The sequence below is a fragment of the Armigeres subalbatus genome, chromosome 3 (assembly GCF_024139115.2).
Source record: "Armigeres subalbatus isolate Guangzhou_Male chromosome 3, GZ_Asu_2, whole genome shotgun sequence".
Taxonomy (NCBI): domain Eukaryota; kingdom Metazoa; phylum Arthropoda; class Insecta; order Diptera; family Culicidae; genus Armigeres; species Armigeres subalbatus.
In genome coordinates, this window is record NC_085141.1 from 188,529,939 (window position 1) to 188,550,966 (window position 21,028).

A 21,028-nucleotide genomic window follows, 5' to 3' on the forward strand; every position below is an offset into this window, starting at 1 on the left:
GTTCTTCTATTGTACCAATTAAATTGCCTTATTGTTATTCCAATAAACGTACAATAAAATCTATTGACAGAAAAATGTTGACAATAGAATTACAATAAATTCTATTGTAATGTAAAAAAATTGTTTGAGAAAAAAACGATTTTTTTATTGTTACGGTAACTAACAACCCCTATTTTCTATTGTAAAACTGCCATTTACAATAGGATTTATGGTGGAAAACAATATTCTTAATTGTTATTCTATTGTCAGCAACAATAGAGTTTATTGTAATTACAATTTAATTTATTGTATTGTTACAATAATTTCTATTGCAACTCTATTGGACTTTTTTATTCGGGTCTCGCGACAAGACTCGCGATGCGACGCGAATCGCGACAATAAGCCATTTTATGAGACAGATTCGAACAGCTGATCGAAATTTTGAGTGGAGGGCTCGGTCTTTGTTTTGGTAAATTTGCATGTAAACCATCATCATTTCGTCATCATCATCATCATTTCATTTCATTTTCGCAAATGTTCCTTGTAAAATGTAAATATTAGTATTTGGTCTCCTGTCATTTGAGCTTTCTATAAAATGGCTTATGGACAATGAGATATTTAATAAACTATAGAGGACGATTGTCGCTGCGGTTCCCTTTGTTTCCATTCCCAAACATGTTGGGTACCCAACTGTCAAAACGTACTGATTTTTCCTTCGTTGACATTTACTGCCGTAATACGCATATTTCTCGCTTAACTTTTCAAAAGGACCTAAGTAACATTATTTTCATGAATTAATTTGAGTATTGCAATCAAAAGCTCTCATGTTTTTCTGTTGATTGCGCTATTCAAATTAATTCATGAAAAAATGTTACTTAGGTCCTTTTGAAAAGTTAAGCGAGATTTGTCCCATGTTTGCTGGGATTTCCTATGTACATGGGACAATTATGCGTAGAAAGGCAGTTTAGCACCCTATCCTCGCCAGCAAAAGATGTTTCGACAGTGACGACAGCGACAATAAGCTTCCTCTATAGTTTATTACCTCTTTTCAATGGACCAATCACGGTGTCTTTGTCCGAAACCCGAAGAGGCTTACCCGCATAATCATGGACCATACGTAGACCGCAACTGTTATAATTGAAAAGAATAATAAGTTTTATTGTAGCGATGGTCTCACTAATATTAATTAACTACACAGAAAAAACAAACATTGTTTCTTTAAATAATTTGCCTTCTTAATTTGAAAAGCGTTTAGTTTTCTTAAAAATAAAAGTAGATTTGATTCAAGCAAAAGTTATGTTTTAACTTCGAAAGTGTTTTCAGTTTATTCAGAGTGTAAATATAAAAGTTTTTATTTTCAACGCAAACATTGTTAAACTGTCAAACCAACCAAACACTTTCTTGTTTGTTTTGGCTATGTTATGAACCTAGAAACATGAAATGAATTTATACAAATTGAAATTGAATTATATTATATATATTACCTACCTTCTTACTTACCTTGAAACTTGTAATTAAACACACACATACAGACACTAGGGATGGAGAGACGCGGCCTCGAACCGTGCATTGTGGCGTCAAATTGTTGATTCAGTGTTATCTGTTTAGATGTTAACTAAATAAATGAATGAATACAGACACTAAACTCCACTCGAATAATCCCAAAACCCACAAGGTACAAACAATAAGAAACAAAACCCACATATCAGTTCAATAGAAGCTATCATCCACTAAAGTGCGCGTTCTCTAATCGAGTTTCTACCACAATCCGAAAAACCAGATTTTGTGGTCTTCCAGTAAGTCCCCGCATAGTGGAAAACATTGTGCCAAATTGTCATAACTAAATACGAAATTTAATACGTGTCTTCACCGTTTATATTATGATTGAGGAAATGTCGCACTCTAGTAATTTTTCATTGTTTCACTCTATATAACAATGACTCTACATTATCTCTAATAATCAGTTTATGTCTTGTTGTCCAAGAAATTTTTTCGTATTCCGCCTTCGATATTTTTGATTCAATAAATGATATGAAATTTCAAATGGATCGTCTAACAAGCTGTGACCTTTCAGTATACTGTCTGAGCATAATTACTTGTTCTCCATAGTTTTCAAGCATGTCACACATACGTTGAAACATCATGCCGTTTCAAGTTAAACCTACTGCATCTGTTACAGTTATCAACATTAGTGTGCATGTGGGAATTTTCAGTCATTTTTTCGCTTGATTCAACTGCCATCTTTGTTTATATACAGACTGGTCGTGATGGAAAAAGTAAGTTTGTTTTTAATGTTATACTGAAATAAATTAATATTTTTAACTTTCAGAAACCCAAATCTTCCGTTCAGCAGGAGCCCTCATAAAATACATCATGTAGCATGATTTTAGGTAAGAAATATAAAATGTTTAGCTTGATCACATTTAAGTTTCTTATAAATCTTTCTAGATGACTTCGGTGACCGGCGAAAAATTTAATGGAAATAATCAACCTTTTTCCGGAAGTTTTCGTTTTAATAGAGGTGGATTCTACTCATTGGCGTAACTAATGAAAAATTCTAGGGGGGGCTAACTTTTTTTTAAACTTTTCTATTTTAACACTCATAACACAGAAAGTTTACCATTTTCGCTCGATTCAACTGATGTATATTGTTAGTCTACCAGATATCAATGCAATGGACGACTTAAATATTTCAATTGATATCGACGCTCAGCCCTGTTACAAAAATCTAGAAATCTCGTAGGGTTCCTAAAATCCTTGATAGGTTCAGAAAACCATAGGTGTTGGGCTCACCGTAAATAGAATGTGAAGCATGATCCTGATTTTTAAAGGATTTTTTGATTTGCTTCGAACCTAGAATACATTATAAATTAAATATTGAATAAATTAGTTATTATTATTATCGTCTTTATTTGAGAGGTTTTCAGCCCTTGGCTGGCTCACCTCTGATAAATTAGTTAGTTAAATTCTTTTCGCCAGCTTTCAATTCAGTTGCCTGAAAATTCCTACGAGCTTTCAAATGGCGATATGACCACAACAAACTAACGTTCCTTTTCTGTTAAAATAACTTCTAGGATGATTTAAAAAAAAAATCAGTTTTACATCCCAATGTAACTTATTTGTCGTTAATTTTCAATTTAGTTTAAAAAAAAACAAATTATCAAGTTAACACATAGGAACATTTAACACATCTTTTCTCTTAGTAGGTCTGTTTCACGCCTACTGAGACATTTTCACTGGTTTCATTGCTGCAGCGACAATAGGAGTTTAGAGAATTAAATAGTATGCAGAGTTTCTAAAATCCATCCGAAAGAATACAAAGTTCTTTCTTATTCAACTTTTTGTTACCTCTACTTGAAATCTAAGAGTTTTACCGAACCTTTCTCAAGAAGCCTACAGTGATAATTAAAATGCACTGCAGCTTTTAGGATTGGTATTAGTTAGGAAAGTTTAGATCATACGCTCGATTTAGATAACAATTACTCACAAAACCCTGGAAAAACTTGAAAATCTCAAGGAATTGTCCATTATCCATTAAGTACTTGTAATACTAATAAATAATATATTTTTTAATTTACTCGTTGATGAGGTATTTCCTTTGGTATTTCATAAGTTATAACGTGTTTTGAGGGGTCCAAATTTTGTTGTGAGCAAGCCTTATAACAATTGCTCGAAGTTCAAAAACTTGAGCGAATAAATTGCTATAGTGTTTCGAAGAGAGTAATTAGATAATGAAGACAATCCTTTCTTTGCATTTACCCCATTTGCATTGGACTAGATATGCGCAATACTTATACAAAGTAACAAATTTTCTAGGGGGGGCTAGCCAGATCCTAGGTGGGGCTATAGCCCCCCCTAGCCCCCCTGTAGTTACGCCAATGATTCTACTACAGGCTACAGGATCTCAGCAGAGTCCTGTGACGGAGTGGCTTGATGCGGTAGTTATCGCGTCACTCAGCAGGTCAAACAGCGGTGCATGCTGAAGTGGACAAAAGAAGATCTGAAAATGACGGTGTGGATTACATTTTTTTTCATCGAAGTATAATGATTCCAGTAATCTATTGAAATTGTGATTTTAATAAAAATGAGAAGAACTAATTCCCTTTTTTCATTTTGCATTCCAAAAGTACTTATTTTTAATTTTGGCATAAACATAAAAGGTGCAATAAACTATTCTTCCTTTATATTCTCCAAAAATTACTTCACAGTATGGGTTGCAGTTCAGCTTCTAGAAAAGGGATAATATAACAACTGCTTGGTATGAAGTTGAGCGAAAATTTTGTATGAGAAAATGGCCATTTTTTTATGGTAACGTAACTTAACAACCCATTCAACACATGGTGATTCGGCTAATAACCTTTTGTGATGAGGTCAAAACCATTTGACAGAATGTAAATGTATGGTTATTTTACATTAACAGAAAAGGTCGACAACAGTGAGAAATATCGTCTATGAATGGTTTAGAATTATGCGGGTCGGTCCGTCGTATTCAAGATCGTTTCTCGGTACCGCGACAGTGACCGTGCGAGTGGATCCAGTGTCCCCAAATTCGTCGTCGAAAATCTCCCGCAACATTGGTGCCGAAACCCGGGAGTAAAGTTGCAGTGCAGTTAACCTCATCACCACGTGCTTCGGAAGGTTGCTGCATCAATTTGTCACCTCGTCGCGGTCAAGTGTTCGCAGTTCGGATCGGATTCTTCATTAGTAACCGTCCATACAGCAGCATCATCATCTCGTTCGTTCAGCAGCAGCATCATCTCGTCGTCGTCGTCATCGTCGCAGCCAAGCGGCAGAGAAAGTACCTACAGTGGATGTGAAGAATAGTGTCGTCGTGAGTAGCAGCCCGGCGGCGAACAGTGCACAGCGGTACAGAAGGCGTAAAAATCGTACCCAAAATCCAAGCACTTTATCGGAAGAACAGGAGCGGTAACAGATTTATTTTGTCGTCGTCGTCAACCCTAAGCGATCAACACCGTAGAGGGAGGTGAGAGTAAGGTTGTGGCAGGTAGCGGAAATATCAGGTACGTGATTAGGCTAATTGGTGAAGGTCCAGCATGACACCCAAGAAGAAGACGAGTAGTAAATTGACAAAATTAAAAATTTTGTATCGTCGACGAACGAATATTTTGGGCTCCGCCAACCTAATTAAATCGTTTAACGACACGTTCGACCCTGCTAATAGTGGTCAAGTGCCCATTCGCATTCAACGTCTTGATGCGCTATGGCGTGAATTCGAGGAAACTCAAGAAGAAATTGAGATCTTGGAGGAAGCAGAACAGGATTTTCTCCAAGAAAGAGAAGAGTTCCAAACCCTTTATTACGAGCTCAAAGCGTCGTTACAGGGTAAACTTCCTGTACAACCACCCGTACCTCCACCACTTCCTTCTGCCCAACCATTGAATTCCTCCGTTCCTATTTCGTCAAGCGTTCGTTTGCCCGAAATTAAATTAAAAGAGTTCACGGGTAATCTCGAAGATTGGATTCCGTTTCGCGATCTGTTTGTCTCGCTTATACACTCGAGCGTGCAGCTAACTGCGGTGCAGAAAATGCATTATTTACGAGCTGTACTCCATGGCGATGCAGCTCGTATAATTTCTTCGCTAGAGATTTCTGCCAATAACTATCTCATTGAGTGGAATTTGTTGAAGGAACGATACGAAAACCCGAAATTGTTGGTAAAACGGCACCTGTCTGCCATACTCACAATTCCTGCGTTAAAAAAGGAGTCTGCACAGGGCCTTGCAGAACTTGCCGACGAGTTCGATCGCCATGTGCAACTGTTGGATAAGCTCGACGGCGCTGAGAACCACTGGAATTCATTCCTGGTCGAACGGTTGAGCCAATGCCTTGATCCCATTACACTTCGTGAGTGGGAAACACACGTTTCTGAAGACGACGATTATCCGAAGTATCAAGAACTCCTCGAGTTTATCCACAGAAGATCGCGAATCGCACAAACTCTTAAGCTCTCCAAATCGGCAAACGTCCAATCCGAGAATAAACACCCCAAATCACGGGCAATCACTTCTCACATCGCCTCTGACAATGGGTCCAGGTGTGTCAGCTGTAAGCAAGTACACTTCCTGTTCCAGTGTGAACAATTTCGAACGCTCTCCCCCCAACAACGGTTTGAAGTCGTGAAGAAGCATAGACTATGCATCAATTGTTTGAAAGGAACACACCAAGCGAAGAACTGTTCCAGCGGGTCCTGTAAAAGCTGTGCGAAAAAACATCATTCGTTACTACATCTGCCTCCCCTCTCATCGGCCACTGGTTCACAACCAGTAACAACAACAAAGCCACCGGTGCTGAACAAACCCGTTGAAGCAAATAGTTCGCAATCGTGTCAAATGTCGCACTTCATTCCGAATCGTGTCGAAGGCTCGCCGTCAGAAGAGCCCGCGGTAGTCTTACCACCTGTCACACCATCGGTTCTCTCGCAGTCGTCGCGCGGTAGTTCTCTCCCAAATCATTCAGTGTCGTCGGTTGATTTCGTTGTAAACCCTCCATCCACTGCCTGTCAAAGTGCAGAAGTGATCACCCAAGCTCGGCAGTCAACAGTTATTCTGTCAACCGCAGTGATTAAAGTGAAAGACGTTGATAACAAATACATCCTCGCCAGAGCTCTGTTAGACAGCGGCTCACAGCCAAGCTTTATCTCTGAAGCTTTGTGTCAAAGGCTAAGACTGAAGCGGACAAGGTTAAACTCACCGGTTAGTGGAATCGGACAATCCGTAGTCAACGTTCGCTACTCTGTATCGTTAGCCATTTCTTCTCGTTTCGAAACATTCACTGCTCAATTGGACTGCCTGATACTACCGAAGCTTACCGTTTCACTGCCTAGTCACCACATAGACGTCTCTCGCTGGAGAATCCCACGGAATCTCCCTCTCGCTGATCCACAGTTCAACATCAGTCAAAGTGTGGACATTATCACTAGAGCAGCAAACGCCTGAAACCAGTGGACATCAAACCTGTCACATTTGTGTTGACGAAACACTCGATTCCCAACTCCAGCGGTTCTGGGAAATTGAAAACTTTGACGAAGGTAAAGCACTTACTCCAAATGAACAACATTGCGAAGAGCACTTCCAAGCCACCGTCGCCCGTGATGATACCGGCCGCTATATTGTCCGTCTGCCGCTCAAGGAAGAAAAGCTGTCAATGCTTGGAGATTCGCATACTGCTGCCCTGCGGAGATTCCAACAAATGGAAAAAAGGTTCGCTGGCGATCAAGATCTTCATCACAGCTACATGCAGTTCATGAGTGAATACGAGAGCTTGGGTCACATGGAAGAGGTATCCGTCGCGTCGCGTAGCCCACAGTTTTTTCTTCCCCACCATGCCATCCAGCGCCCAGAGAGTACGACTACCAAAACACGTGTGGTGTTCGACGGATCCTGCCGAGGGCCTGCCTCGATATCGTTGAATGATGCACTGTATATCGGACCCACAGTGCAACCAGCCCTCTTTTCTACCGTCGCAAACTTCCGTCTGCCACGTTTCGCCATCACCGCTGATGCGGAGAAAATGTTCCGGCAAATATGGATCCACCCTGATGACCGGAAATACCAGCAGATCCTCTGGCGGGACAATCCATCCGATATGATTCGATCGTATCAACTGAAAACCGTTACGTACGGTCTGGCAAGCTCACCGTTCCACGCTGCTCGCGTGCTGAATCAACTAGCCATCGACGAAGGTCATCGTTACCCACTAGCTGTTCCAGTCATTCTGAAAGGCACCTACGTGGACGACGTCATCTCAGGACACGACAATCACGACACTATGGTCCAAACATGTGAGCAGCTGATGGAGATCATGAAGTCTGCAGGGTTTGTTCTGCGAAAGTGGGCCGCAAATTACAAAACGGTTCTCAGTAAAGTTCCCCAAGAGTTGTGGGAAACATCTTCAGAATTAGAGCTCGATCGTTCGCAAGCAATCAAAACACTGGGTCTGCTGTGGTTCCCCCAACCGGATGTGTTCAAGTTCAAGGTCCCAGCACTTCCTGAACTAAATGTCGTAACCAAACGGATAGTAGTGTCCGAGATGTCTCAACTCTTTGATCCACTGGGACTCCTCGGACCAGTGATCGTAAACGCAAAAATGTTTATACAACACCTCTGGGCAGCTAACTTGTCGTGGGATTCTGAGATTGCGGAAGAGTCAGCAACTTGGTGGAAGAAATACCGAACTGAAATAAGGCAACTCCAAGCTCTGCAAGTTCCCAGAAGGGTTCTGTGGAACACTGAACGAAAATGCACGATCCATTGTTTCTGCGATGCCTCGCAAAAGGGATACGGTTGCTGCATCTACATGGTGTCACCAGATGAGTTAGGTCAACTACATTCCCATCTACTCACGTCAAAATCTCGAGTAGCACCTCTTCGAGGGTTATCTATTCCACGCTTGGAACTTTGCGCAGCTCTCCTCGGGAGTCAACTGGTCCACAGCCTCACAAGCAACCTCAACTTTGCAGTGCCAGTGATGTTTTGGACCGACTCAACTGTCACTACACTACACTGGATCAAATCCAGATCGAATACATGGAAAGTATTTGTCTCAAACTGCATCGCAGAGGTTCAGCGCCTATCGAAAGAATCGCAATGGATGCACGTGCCGACCGACCTGAACCCTGCCGACCGCATCTCCCGAGGAATGCTTGCCAGCCAGATCCTTCACGACAAGTTGTGGTGGCATGGTCCAGCGTACCTCACCTCCCCCGTCGAGTTGTGGCCGAAGTGTGCGGTTTCGATGCCGACCAAGTCGGAATTACAAGAAGAGAAGCGCCCTTTGGTGTCCCTAAATTCGGTCGAAGAGAACGCAACTGTTTTCAATGAATTCTCAGAATTAGCAAAGCTAACAAGATTCGTCGCTTACTGTTTCCGATTTCGGAACAACTGCAAATTACCGAGAAATCAGCGTGTGCTCACTGCCCTGGCGCCTAAGGAAGTGGAATGCGCGTTAAAATCACTGGTTCGCCTGGCTCAGCAACAAGAATTTCCAATGGAGGTTCAACAGTACACCCGTAATGCCACGGAAACCACTGGCAGAATTGCATCGAAATCGCCACTCAAGAATCTCAACATTTTCATGGACGAATTCGGACTGCTTCGTATTGACGGGCGACTGAAAAACTTGGATGCACCATTCGATACCCGTCACCCAATGCTACTCCCAGCAAATCACAAGTTGAGCTGGCTGATTGTTCGGTCCATTCATCTCCAGACTCTCCATGGTGGACCTTCTCTATTACTCGCCACAGTTCGACAACGATTTTGGCCACTCCGGGGTAGAGACTTGGCTCGTAAGGTTATACGCAAATGCGTCACGTGCTTTCGGTGCAATCCTACTCCGGCAAACCAGCTCATGGCACCTCTACCGTCTGTCCGCCTCAAGCCAGCTCGAGCCTTTACGTATGCTGGGATGGATTATTGTGGACCGTTTTTCGTTCGTCCACTGATTGGGAGAGGTTCGTCGGTTAAAGTGTACGTCGCGTTATTCGTCTGCTTGGTGGTAAAGGACGTGCACCTCGAGATTGTCGCTGATCTGTCGACCGCCGCGTGTATCAACGCCGTCAAACGCTTTATCGCCTGTCGCGGTCGAGTTCTCGAGATACATTGCGATAACGCAACCGCATTCGTCGGGGCGGATCGCGAGTTACGGAAGCTGCGGAAGGAATTCCAGCAGCAGTTTAAGTCCGCAGAATGGGGCGAGTACTGTGCAGGAAATGGCATCACGTTCCGATTCATCCCGGCACGTTCGCCACATTTTGGTGGCATCTGGGAGGCCGGGGTGAAATCATTTAAGTACCACTTCCGCCGTATCATGGGACAAAAGGCTTTCTCAATGGATCAACTTCTCACGGTCGTAGCCCAGATCGAATCTGTCCTGAACTCTCGCCCTCTCGTCCCTCTTTCCGATTCTCCAGATGACCTAACAGCTCTGACACCAGGGCACTTTTTGATTGGGGAGCCTCTAGTCTCAATCTCCGAGCCAGACCTGCTTCATCTGTCCCCTAATCGCCTCACCCGTTTGCAGGACATGCAACGCTCAGTTCAAGATCTGTGGCGCTGCTGGTCTCGGGACTATGTAAGCCAGCTACATCAGCGTAGCAAGTGGAGACGCCCATCTGCGGACGTTCGAAAGGGTCAACTGGTGCTTTTGAAACTCGACAACTACCCCTCACTACAATGGCCTCTCGGACGCATCGTAGAAACCATAGCCGGGTCAGACGGCCGAGTCCGCGTTGTGGTGGTTAAAACAAGTGCTGGGGAATACAAGCGGGCAGTCACGGAGATTGCGGTGCTCCCAATCGATTCCGACAACGAAGAGAAGGATGGATCAGCATTATCGCCACCTGGCGACCCAGTAGTCGGTTGAAACGGACGGTTTCAACGGTGGCCGGCATGTTATGAACCTAGAAACATGAAATGAATTTATACAAATTGAAATTGAATTATATTATATATATTACCTACCTTCTTACTTACCTTGAAACTTGTAATTAAACACACACATACAGACACTAAACTCCACTCGAATAATCCCAAAACCCACAAGGTACAAACAATAAGAAACAAAACCCACATATCAGTTCAATAGAAGCTATCATCCACTAAAGTGCGCGTTCTCTAATCGAGTTTCTACCACAATCCGAAAAACCAGATTTTGTGGTCTTCCAGTAAGTCGGTCCGTCGTATTCAAGATCGTTTCTCGGTACCGCGACAGTGTCCGTGCGAGTGGATCCAGTGTCCCCAAATTCGTCGTCGAAAATCTCCCGCAACAGGCTAGGTTTTGCCTTTGTCATTTTTTGCCGCAATCATCTGCTGAGTGCTGACGAGCTGGGAAAACAAAAAACGTGCCAATCACCTTGTGATAAAGAATAATTCAAATTAGTTTGTGTCACAAAACTCTTCAAATGGAATTTACTCGCTGGCGCTTTCATCGATTTCTAATACAGGTAGGTTATTGGTAAATTACACTGCATGTTGTGTTTTTGTTTCATATTAAACTTTGCTCCAATATTTATTTTTATTCTAGAACCTATACGATCCTCCATCGATGGATGCAAAAAAACGCCCCTCCAGGTACGCGTCTCATGGCGGGATGGGAGATAATTCATTTCCGGGCTTGCACAGTTCCTCGAAATCGAAAGGTAGGTCTTATGTTTATTAAAATTATGTATTCGAAAAAGTACTGGGACGTAAAAGAAACAGGTGTGAATTTATCTTACTTGAAAAACAGCATATGCACAACTCCCAGTTCAATAGCGTAAAGCTGCGGTGCTGTTTTTACTTGTTGAAATAAAGACACAATATAATCATAAATGTTACTTTATAAGCTATTCGATGATTTTTTATTTTAGATAACCTGGCATTCCTAATAACGGCGAAAACAAATGGCGCGATATCTGGATGGCTGCGATGCGAAACCTAAAAATGAATGAAACATGTTCACCCTATTAAATCCGGTTTTGGAAGCTCGGATATTAAAGCAATGTTGAAACGACTCCTTGATGGGATGTTTTTTCACGTTTGTGTTTGTGGTCCATAAATAATAAAATTTTGAAATATAGATAAAAAACTAAAATTACGATTAAATTTAATCCAAGAGAAAACCATAAATGGAAAGTTGGGGTGGGAGATTTCGTTTCCAAGTAAAACATTTCCATTCTTATTTTGTTAGTGCTACCATTTTGATTTGACAGTTCTATACTTTTACCTCGACTTTCACTTTGAATGTTCAAACTTTTAATTTCAGAGCGACACTCAATTTTTCAACCATGGGAGTAATAAAAGTTTTCCTACTTTTATTTTGAACACACGCAACTCTCTACGAAAAAGAACCAACGCAACTTTTTAGTTTTACCAACGATTTTTTTAATTTTAATAATGATTTTTCTTTCTGTGTATAAATAGACAGTCACATATAATGTTTCAACACTAGCTCAGATGTTAAACGGACAAACGACCATATGAGTAATGGGCGGTTAAGTATAAATAACATTTAAATCCGGTCGTTTTTCCGAACAAAATTTTCGATATACCATACATCAGTTGGTAGATGTACTATTAAAGAACTATATAATTACATATCGACAGCATGTTATGTATTAACAGTAAGTGTTGATGTAGGGTTGGTATGGTGAATCAAGCTTAAAATTGTATGTTAACAATGAAGTGAATAGTGACAATATATCTTATAACGCATATGCAATTTTGACTGCATGGTAAGGCAAGTCGTTTTCCATTATGCGGGTATTTTCAAAAAATCAGTATCTTTAAAATACCCACTAAAGGTAAGTATAGGTTTTCCTCTTTCATATTTCATTTTTAAAATGTTCGCCCGAAATCTTCACACAGTTTTGCACACCATCTACCGTTGCTTTGATCAGTCTGGTAAGCTTCCCAGGAAAGCTGTTCTCGTCCATAATTTTCCATAGCTCTACGCGGTTTATACTGTCGTATGCCGCCTTGAAATCAACGAACAGATGGTGCGTTGGGACCTGGTATTCAACCCATTTTTGAAGGATTTGCCGTACAGTAAAGATCTGATCCGTTGTCGAGCGGCCGTCAACGAAGCCGGCTTGATAACTTCCCACGAACTCATTCACTAATGGTGACAGACGACGGAAGATGATCTGGGATATCACTTCGTAGGCGGCATTAAGGATGGCGATCGCTCGAAAGTTCTCACACTCCAGCTTGTCGCCTTTCTTGTAGATGGGGCATATAACCCCTTCCTTCCACTCCTCCGGTAGCTGTTCGGTTTCCCAGATTCTGACTATCAGGTTGTGCAGGCAAGTGGCCAGCTTTTCCGGGGCCATCTTGATGAGCCTAGCTCCGATACCATCCTTACCAGCTGCTTTATTGGTCTTTAGCTGTTGAATGGCATCCTTAACTTCCCTTAAGGTGGGGGCTGGTTGGCTTCCATCGTCCGCTGAACTGACGTAGTCATCTCCTCCGCTGCCTTGACTTTCACTGCCTGTACTCTCAGCGCCATTCAGATGTTCCTCGTAGTGCTGCTTCCACCTTTCGTTCCCCACACGTTCGTCCGTCAAGATGCTCCCATCCTTATCCCGGCACATTTCGGCTCGCGGCACGAAGCTTTTGCGGGATGCGTTGAGCTTCTGATAGAACTTGCGTGTTTCTTGAGAACGGCACAGCTGTTCCATTTCCTCGCACTCCGCTTCTTCCAGGCGGCGTTTCTTCTCCTGAAAAAGGCGGGTCTGCTGTCTCCGCTTCCGTCTATAACGTTCCACGTTCTGCCGGGTACCTTGCTGCAGCGCGACCGCCCGCGCTGCGTCCTTCTCCTCCAGAATATGTCTGCACTCTTCGTCGAACCAATCGTTCCGTCGACTTCGACCCATATACCCGACGTTGTTCTCCGCTGCGTCGTTAATGGCTGCTTTGACTGTATTCCAGCAGTCCTCAAGAGGGGCCCCATCGAACTCACCCTCTTCCGGCAACGCTGCCTCGAGATGCTGCGCGTATGCAGTGGCGACATCAGGTTGATTCAGTCGCTCTAGGTCGTACCGCGGCGTTCGTCCGTACCGAATATTGTTGATGACGGATAGTTTTGGGCGCAGTTTAAACATCACCAGATAGTGGTGAAAGAGCTGAAAAACATTAAGGCTGCGGGAAAGGACCAGCTCCCGGCTGAACTTCTCAAACATGGCAGTGAGCAGCTTTATGAAGTTCTGCACCATATTATGTCGAAAATATGGGAAGACGAGGAAATGCCTGCTAGCTGGTTGAACGGCCTCATTTGCCCTCTCTTTAAGAAAGGGCACAGACTGGAGTGCGCCAATTACCGAGGAATAACCCTCCTTAATTCGGCGTACAAAATTATGTCCCGTATTCTGTTCAACAGATTGAGACCGCTTGAAGAGTCCTTCGTCGGCGAATACCAAGCAGGTTTTCGTGAGGGCCGATCAACGACGGATCAAATGTTTACCCTGAGACAAATCCTTGATAAATTCCGGGAGTACAACTTGCAGACACATCATCTGTTTATTGATTTCAAGGCGACGTACGATTCAGTGAAACGGAATGAATTATGGCAAATTATGCTTGAACATGGTTTTCCGGCGAAACTGATACGGCTGATTCGTATAACGTTGGACGGATCGAAATCAAGTGTAAGGGTTGCGGATGAAATATCGACGTCATTTGTTACCTTAGATGGATTGAAGCAGGGTGATGCACTCTCGAACCTACTGTTCAATATAGCGCTCGAGGGAGCGATTAGGAGAGCTGGTGTGCGAAGAAGCGGTACCATTATCACAAAATCGCATATGCTCCTGGGATTTGCGGACGATATCGATATTATCGGAATTGATCGCCGTGCCGTGGAAGAGGCTTTTGCGCCTTTTAAGAGGGAGATAGCGAGGATTGGACTCACGATCAATACCAGCAAAACGAAGTACATGGTCGCTGGCAATCAACGTGGGTTAATTAGTGGTGGTGGTAGCGAAATAGTGCTGGATGGTGAAAAATTTGAAGTGGTAGAAGAATTTGTGTATCTTGGAACATTAGTGACGTGCGATAATGATGTTACCCGCGAGGTGAAAAAGCGTATTGCCGCTGCAAATAGGACTTATTACGGACTTCGTAACCAGCTTAAGTCCCGTAGTCTGCAAACGAAAACAAAACTCGCGCTGTATACTACTCTGATTCTTCCGGTGGCTTTATACGGCCATGAGACATGGACGTTAAAGGAGGCTGATCGGAGAGCTCTCGGGGTGTTTGAGCGTAAGGTGCTGCGGATAATACTCGGCGGTAAACAGGAGAACGGTATCTGGCGGCGTCGCATGAATCACGAATTGTACCAGGTGTATAAAGGGCTGGGTATTATTAAGCTTATACAACACGGCAGACTACGGTGGGCTGGTCACGTTGTTCGTATGCCGGAAGAACGTCAAGCGAAGATAATATTTAGTAGAGAACCCGGAAGAGGCCGCAGGCTTCGTGGAAGGCCGAGTACACGATGGCTTTTTGCAGTTGAAGAGGACCTGAGGTCGCTCAATGTTCTGGGCGACTGGAAGCGATTGGCCCAGGATCGAGTCCAGTGGAGAAGGATACTCCATTCGGCGTAGGTTCATCGAAGAGCTGTAGCCCATCAAGTATCAAGTAAGATAGTGGTCAGAATCGATGTTAGCGCCACGATATGTCCTGACGTCGATAATGTCGGAGAAGTGCCGTCCATCAATCAGAACGTGGTCGATTTGTGATTCTGTCTGCAGTGGTGATCTCCAGGTGTACCGATACGGGAGGCTGTGTTGGAAATAGGTGCTGCGAATGGCCATATTCTTAGAGGCGGCGAAATCAATTAGTCGTAGGCCGTTTTTGTTCGTCAGCCGGTGAGCGCTGAACTTTCCAATAGTCGGTCTAAACTCCTCCTCTTGGCCAACCTGAGCGTTCAAATCTCCTATGATGATTTTGACGTCGTTGCTTGGGCAGCTGTCGTACTCATGTTCCAGCTGCGCGTAGAATGCGTCCTTATCATCATCAGTGCTTCCGGAGTGTGGGCTATGGATGTTGATTATGCTGAAGTTGAAGAACCGGCATTTGATCCTCAACCTGCACATTCTTTCATTGATCGGCCACCACCCGATCACGCGCCTTTGCATATCGCCCATCACTATGAAAGCTGTTCCCAGCGTGTGTGTTGCCGCAGCTCTGATAGATGGTATGATTACCTCTAAACGTTCGCACCATTGATCCCTTCCAACAAACCTCCTGCAGCGCTACGATGCCGAATCCACGGCCCTTGAGCACATCGGCGAGTATGCGTGTGCTCCCGATGAAGTTGAGAGATTTGCGGTTCCACGAAACGAGTTTCCAATCGCTAGTCCCTTTTCGTCGCAGTGGTCTTCGCCGATGGTTCCGGTCCGTACTCTCTTGTTGATTGTTCGTTGCTTATGGTTTTTTACAGGCTGGCTTGCAGGGCCTGACACCAAACCCCCTAAATTTCCGGAGGACCATTCCTCCTTATTTCCGGTGGACCATGGTGCACAGTTTCACTTAGAGTCCCTCGCTGGCACTCGGACGATGATCAGCCGCCCCTAACATGGAGAACAGACGCTGTTGTGAGCCGATCCTAACATGGAGAACAGACGCTCAATAAGATTTGCACCTCCGGAGAGGAGCAAACCCCCCTTCCCTGTCAGCATACGACCATAGTTCCCACCGGGGTTGGTTACTCGATCTTCCCTAAGGTTGCTCGTATCCCAACTAGCACTTTGAAGAGGTAGGGATAGGAGTTGCTGGGTAAGAGGCTAAGGACCGCGAGATGGGGTCTATTTTATTCCTTCATGTACGCGAAGTACCAATGGTACGCTTTACCCAGCATTTGCCGTGTCGCTAGATCGGTTTTTGACAAACGGGAACTCGTGCCGAATGCAATATTAATAATGCTGTCCAATGCGCAGCTTAAGTAGTTCGAAGTTCATCTCGCCCTGCCCTGGGAACAACGGGAATAACTTCGAGCTACAGTATACCCACGCTGATCCGACAAATGTATGGCCGGACTATCGAGGTTTCTATCGTTAATCCGACTGTCAAATCCATACAAATGAACCAAAACAGCACAAATTTGAAAACAGCATAATGTGTTTAAATGGGTGTTGATACTTTTTAATCCAAAAAAATCCGGATTAGCGAGATCCGGATTAACGAGTCGTTGGACTAGCGAGGTCAGGAGAAGCGGGGGGATATTGTACTTCAAGCTGCTCATTGGACAGCACTAAATATTCTCTTTAATATTCTTCTTTCCTTTAATCATATACCTAACCGTCGCCCACGCCATGTCGTATCACAGCAGCCGAAAACTTTATTTTTCGTTTGAACCACACACCGAATAGCGCAGACAAACAGACGTAGCACTCGAACTAGGGTGAAATACCCAATAGTAGACCCCCTAGTAGCGGAATTTTGCTCTTCCTGCCATTAATATTATGTGATATTTTAAAGAATAACATCAATCTAAACGAAACATGCCGAATTGTTTATTTTTATAAAAATCAACAAATTGTAAATTTGGTTGTGTCTACAATGCCTTTTCGTCACACATTCTTTATTCATAGTGACATATACTTTGAGAAACGACTAAAGCCTTTATTCATACAGTTTTCCATGCTTGGTAGAGGTTATTAGCAGGTGAGTCAACACCAATCGTTTAATTGAGTTCTCCAAATGAATAAAAATGTGCGTTATTCCGCTGTACTCTTCCCGAAGTGTTAGTAATGTTTTTACTGGAAATTGATTACCACCCACTTTAATTCTACACAGTGACTTAGTGTTGGTGATTCTGGGCTTGGATAACTCAATTTATGGTTTGAAATCTCGGGAAAGAAAATCTATTTCGACTTGTTAAGGTATAAAGGGGAGTCTTTCCTAATTGAGTTCTCTAAAGACAAAATCACCAACACTTATGTTACTGTGTAGGATATATGAAACAAAGTTGGGTGGTTCCTGTGGCAGTAAAAATATCTCAAAAACTTTTGGAGGAATACTCAGTACTGCGGAATCACGCACACTTTTATTCATTTGGAGAAGTCAATAGGAATCTGGGGGTTAATGTGTCGCAAAGCACACAAAACGATTGATCTTACGGCACATGAAAGCCACAGTTACAGACCGTGGAAATCTGTTTAACACACGTGAAAAATTGAATATGTCTAATAAGTTAAGAACCGGATTTGTCGATTTTACAATCCGTACGATCTTCGCAAGTGTTACGATAATATAATTTAGCGAAGCTTTATACAGTGCATATATTGTGAAGTTGGATATCATACGGATTGTTAGAATCCAATCAAGTTCGCTGTTCGATCATTCTAGTTTTCAACTTAATGAAGCACAAGAATTTTAAAATAAACTATTCGCAGGCCTTCAACTGCGTCAACTATAAATAGCATCAATATGTACACTATTAAATTCAAAACCATCAATAATTGCTACTATTTAAATAAGTATGTCTAACATGCTTATTTTTTGTTTACTAAATCTTCTATTTTTTGTTATCAGTATTGTTTCAGATGCTAAAAGATTCACCACAGCCACAAGTGCCTTTAATGTTGGGATTGTTGAACACAAATTCTGCTGCTAATTTGGTTTCTACATAGTCCATTTCTGTGCCTAAAATATGCAAAAATGTTATTTTAATAAACCTATGCTGTGCGAACTGCGGAAAAATGGTTATATTAAATGGAACGATCACTGTTCTTTTTGATATTCCTGGAAGTATAAGGCCCGATGCCCATGAAGCGTCTTTTCAACGCAACGTGCAGGCAGCGGTGAAATAACGCAGGTGTGCATCGGTGCGGTGAATCTGCGTTACCGCTTTTTTCCGATGCACACCTGCGTCTTTTTAACGCCGTGTGCACGCAGAGTTTAAAAGACGCTACGTGGGCATCGAGCCTAAGGGCCGATGTCCACGTAGCGTTTTTTCAAGCTGCGTGCACGCCGCGTCCACGCAAGGTACCCAGCATCAAATGTAGTCGTGCACACGTATACGTGTGCATTGCTCCATTTAATGCTGGGTACCTTGCGTGGACGCGGCGTGCACGCAACTTGAAAAACCGCTACGTAGACATCGGACCTAAGGTTGAAGAAAAATTGAATTCGTTGGAATTAATAAAATTTCAGAATGTACAGTGACCGATATCCAATTTCAAATGATTGATCAATCCCATTGACAAAAGTGGAAGCTGGACATGAACGTACCTAATAGCGAAAGCTGAGCTTTTTTGTCAATCAATACTTTGACACCATCTTGTACTACTTCTTCGTCTAACTTATCTGCAATAAAATAAAATAAAATTGGATTATTGAAAGCAGAAGGGTTTTAATTGTTTTACATTTTAAAATGCATTTAATTGTATGCATTTTAAAATATAAAGCCTTGTACTATCAAGGAGTAGTGAAATTTTATGTGAAAAACGAGGTGATACAAACACTATATCGACTTGGAACAAACCGTGTTCAATTGTTTTCTAGTGAAAATGGCCAAAATAGGAATATATGATTAGAACTCAGGCACTAAGGTTATGGCCAGAATACTGTTTTTATAATGCACGAGAAAGGGACCATTGCCAGTACGTGGATTAAAAAAATTGTTTAACCAGTGTTTGGGAAGAGTTTTAAATTTGATTTCCTTTGGTTGGCGATTTGATCTTACATGAAGAAGAAACAGAAAGAGGATAAGTATTAAAAAAAATGCACGGGAGAGTATACGTGGACACGTTTTACTTTTCTAAAAAATATAAAGGTAATTCAACAAGTCTAAAAGTATAAGCACAGGCTTGATTTAGATACAAAATGATCATACCAGCATGGTAACAGATGACACACTTGTGGTACATTGGTACAACTTGTACCATGATTTGGATACCACCAATGTGTCATAAGCTCGGTCATAAGTATACTTATTATAAAATTACTTGAATTTGAAATCTATGATAGTTACATTGTTGTTAGAATGTTTGAGAACAATCCGTGCATTTTATTGATGTCCTTTTTCTGTTCCTTGTTCTTCATGCAACATATCTGTAATAATGAATAACCACAGAGAACAGACATGGAAGCTCATACAATATTTAGTTGAATACGTTTGACATTCGAATCCATTGGTCAATACGACACAGTTGTTTCATAAGGGCCAATGTCGCAAACGTAAACAATGCCTTTTGCTGCAATTTCCTCTACAACTAGGACCGCTCCCAGCTAACAACCACTTGGAACTGGTGGCGCTCCGCGCCTTCTATCGAACGGAAGTGGAAAATACCGCCAGAAGTCTCTTATTTCCCTGAAATCAGCAGAACAAGTCAATGTTTACGTTTGCGACTTTCGCCCTTATGAAACAACAATGTCGAATACATCCACAAAAATGTCCCGAATAAGATTAAATTAAAAACATTGCTGTATTAAAATCTGCATTGATTCACCTTAATCTGATTCAAATTAATATAAAAATTTCCTCTGTTCCTTGCATCTGTGACCAAACCGAGAACGTAAACAAAAACATTGATCGTCGTCGAGGCTGAACATGTGAAAACTTTACATAAATGCATATTATGTAATATTTCACATAAATGTCGTCATTTTCCGATAGCTACTTACCTTTTGTAGTAGCATAATCCAGCGTATAACTTAATCCATTGCAACCTCTTTGTCGTACCCCAACTTTGAGTCCAATCTGCAAAAAAGGCATAAATGCGCATCAACTAGTTTATGCAACACGATTTTAATTAAAGTCCTTACATATTCAGATTTTCCGTCAAGAAGTTGTTTTACTCTTGCAACTGCTGCTGGGGTCTAGAATGTAGGAATTATTAGGATTAACTTTATGTTATCATACCCGAATAGTTTACCAAGGAAAGGGCTGCTCTCGTTGGAAGGAGTTTTCTCTTAACCGCGCGCACCGTTGCAGTAGCAACTACTTTGGATGCCATTTCGGCTCGTGAAATAGATGAGTTTCTACAGGAATTTAGAACTGGCACGAAGAAAAACAAAAATTCTCGTCCCCAATCGATTTGATGCGTTTCTGTGGTTTCGCAAATTTCACACAAGACTTGCACGCTCAGCTGTGATAACAAAGTACTGTCACATTGCTCCGTTTCCGAACGGTCCTTTTTTTCTTTTTTTTCCATTCTCCATGGAAACAAAGCTAATGAATGAAGATGATAGCAACATGAGTCGAGCGATGTCATAAATGATATCTCTTTCTCTCACTACAGAGGTTTTCAATTTACGAGTACGAAGCACCACTACTCTTTTTGGCTGCAGAATCAATTTACAATTCAAGACAAAATTTTCAAAACGACTTATCTGCTTTTGTAAACAAAGATTCAAACGACGATTTGACGAATCTGATAGCTCTCCCACGCAAACCAACACCATCAATAGGTAGGTGAAGGATTTCGTTACCTGTTCATGATGTTGGTTTGCGTGGGAGAGCTATCTGACTCGTAAAATTGTCGTTTGAATCTGTGTTTACAAAAGCAAATAAGTCGTTTTGAAAATTTTATCTTGAATTTAGGTAA

The 21,028-nt window shown here is 42.3% G+C and overlaps 2 protein-coding genes and 1 long non-coding RNA gene across 3 annotated transcripts; 2 read left to right on the forward strand and 1 right to left on the reverse strand.

The window, feature by feature from the left end:
• Window positions 1-5,033: 5,033 nt before the first annotated feature.
• LOC134222188 (uncharacterized) lies at window positions 5,034-10,362 on the forward strand. The gene is made up of 2 exons (XM_062701331.1): window positions 5,034-6,739; window positions 6,885-10,362. The coding sequence occupies exons 1-2, from the start codon at window positions 5,034-5,036 to the stop codon at window positions 10,360-10,362; spliced, it is 5,184 nt and encodes a 1,727-aa protein (XP_062557315.1).
• A 241-nt stretch (window positions 10,363-10,603) lies between these two features.
• LOC134223632 (uncharacterized) lies at window positions 10,604-11,571 on the forward strand. Its single transcript, XR_009982645.1, has 3 exons — window positions 10,604-10,942; window positions 11,023-11,137; window positions 11,348-11,571. It is a non-coding gene; the product is annotated as an uncharacterized LOC134223632 (long non-coding RNA).
• Window positions 11,572-16,968: 5,397 nt separating this feature from the next.
• Window positions 16,969-20,586, reverse strand: LOC134225990 (iron-sulfur cluster assembly 1 homolog, mitochondrial). Its single transcript, XM_062706473.1, has 5 exons — window positions 20,357-20,586; window positions 20,247-20,300; window positions 20,106-20,181; window positions 18,711-18,785; window positions 16,969-18,122 (listed from the first exon to the last, which is right to left on the reverse strand). Exons 1-5 carry the CDS (start codon window positions 20,435-20,437, stop codon window positions 18,019-18,021), a joined length of 390 nt encoding a protein of 129 aa, XP_062562457.1. The 5' UTR covers window positions 20,438-20,586; the 3' UTR covers window positions 16,969-18,018.
• Between the last annotated feature and the right edge of the window lie 442 nt (window positions 20,587-21,028).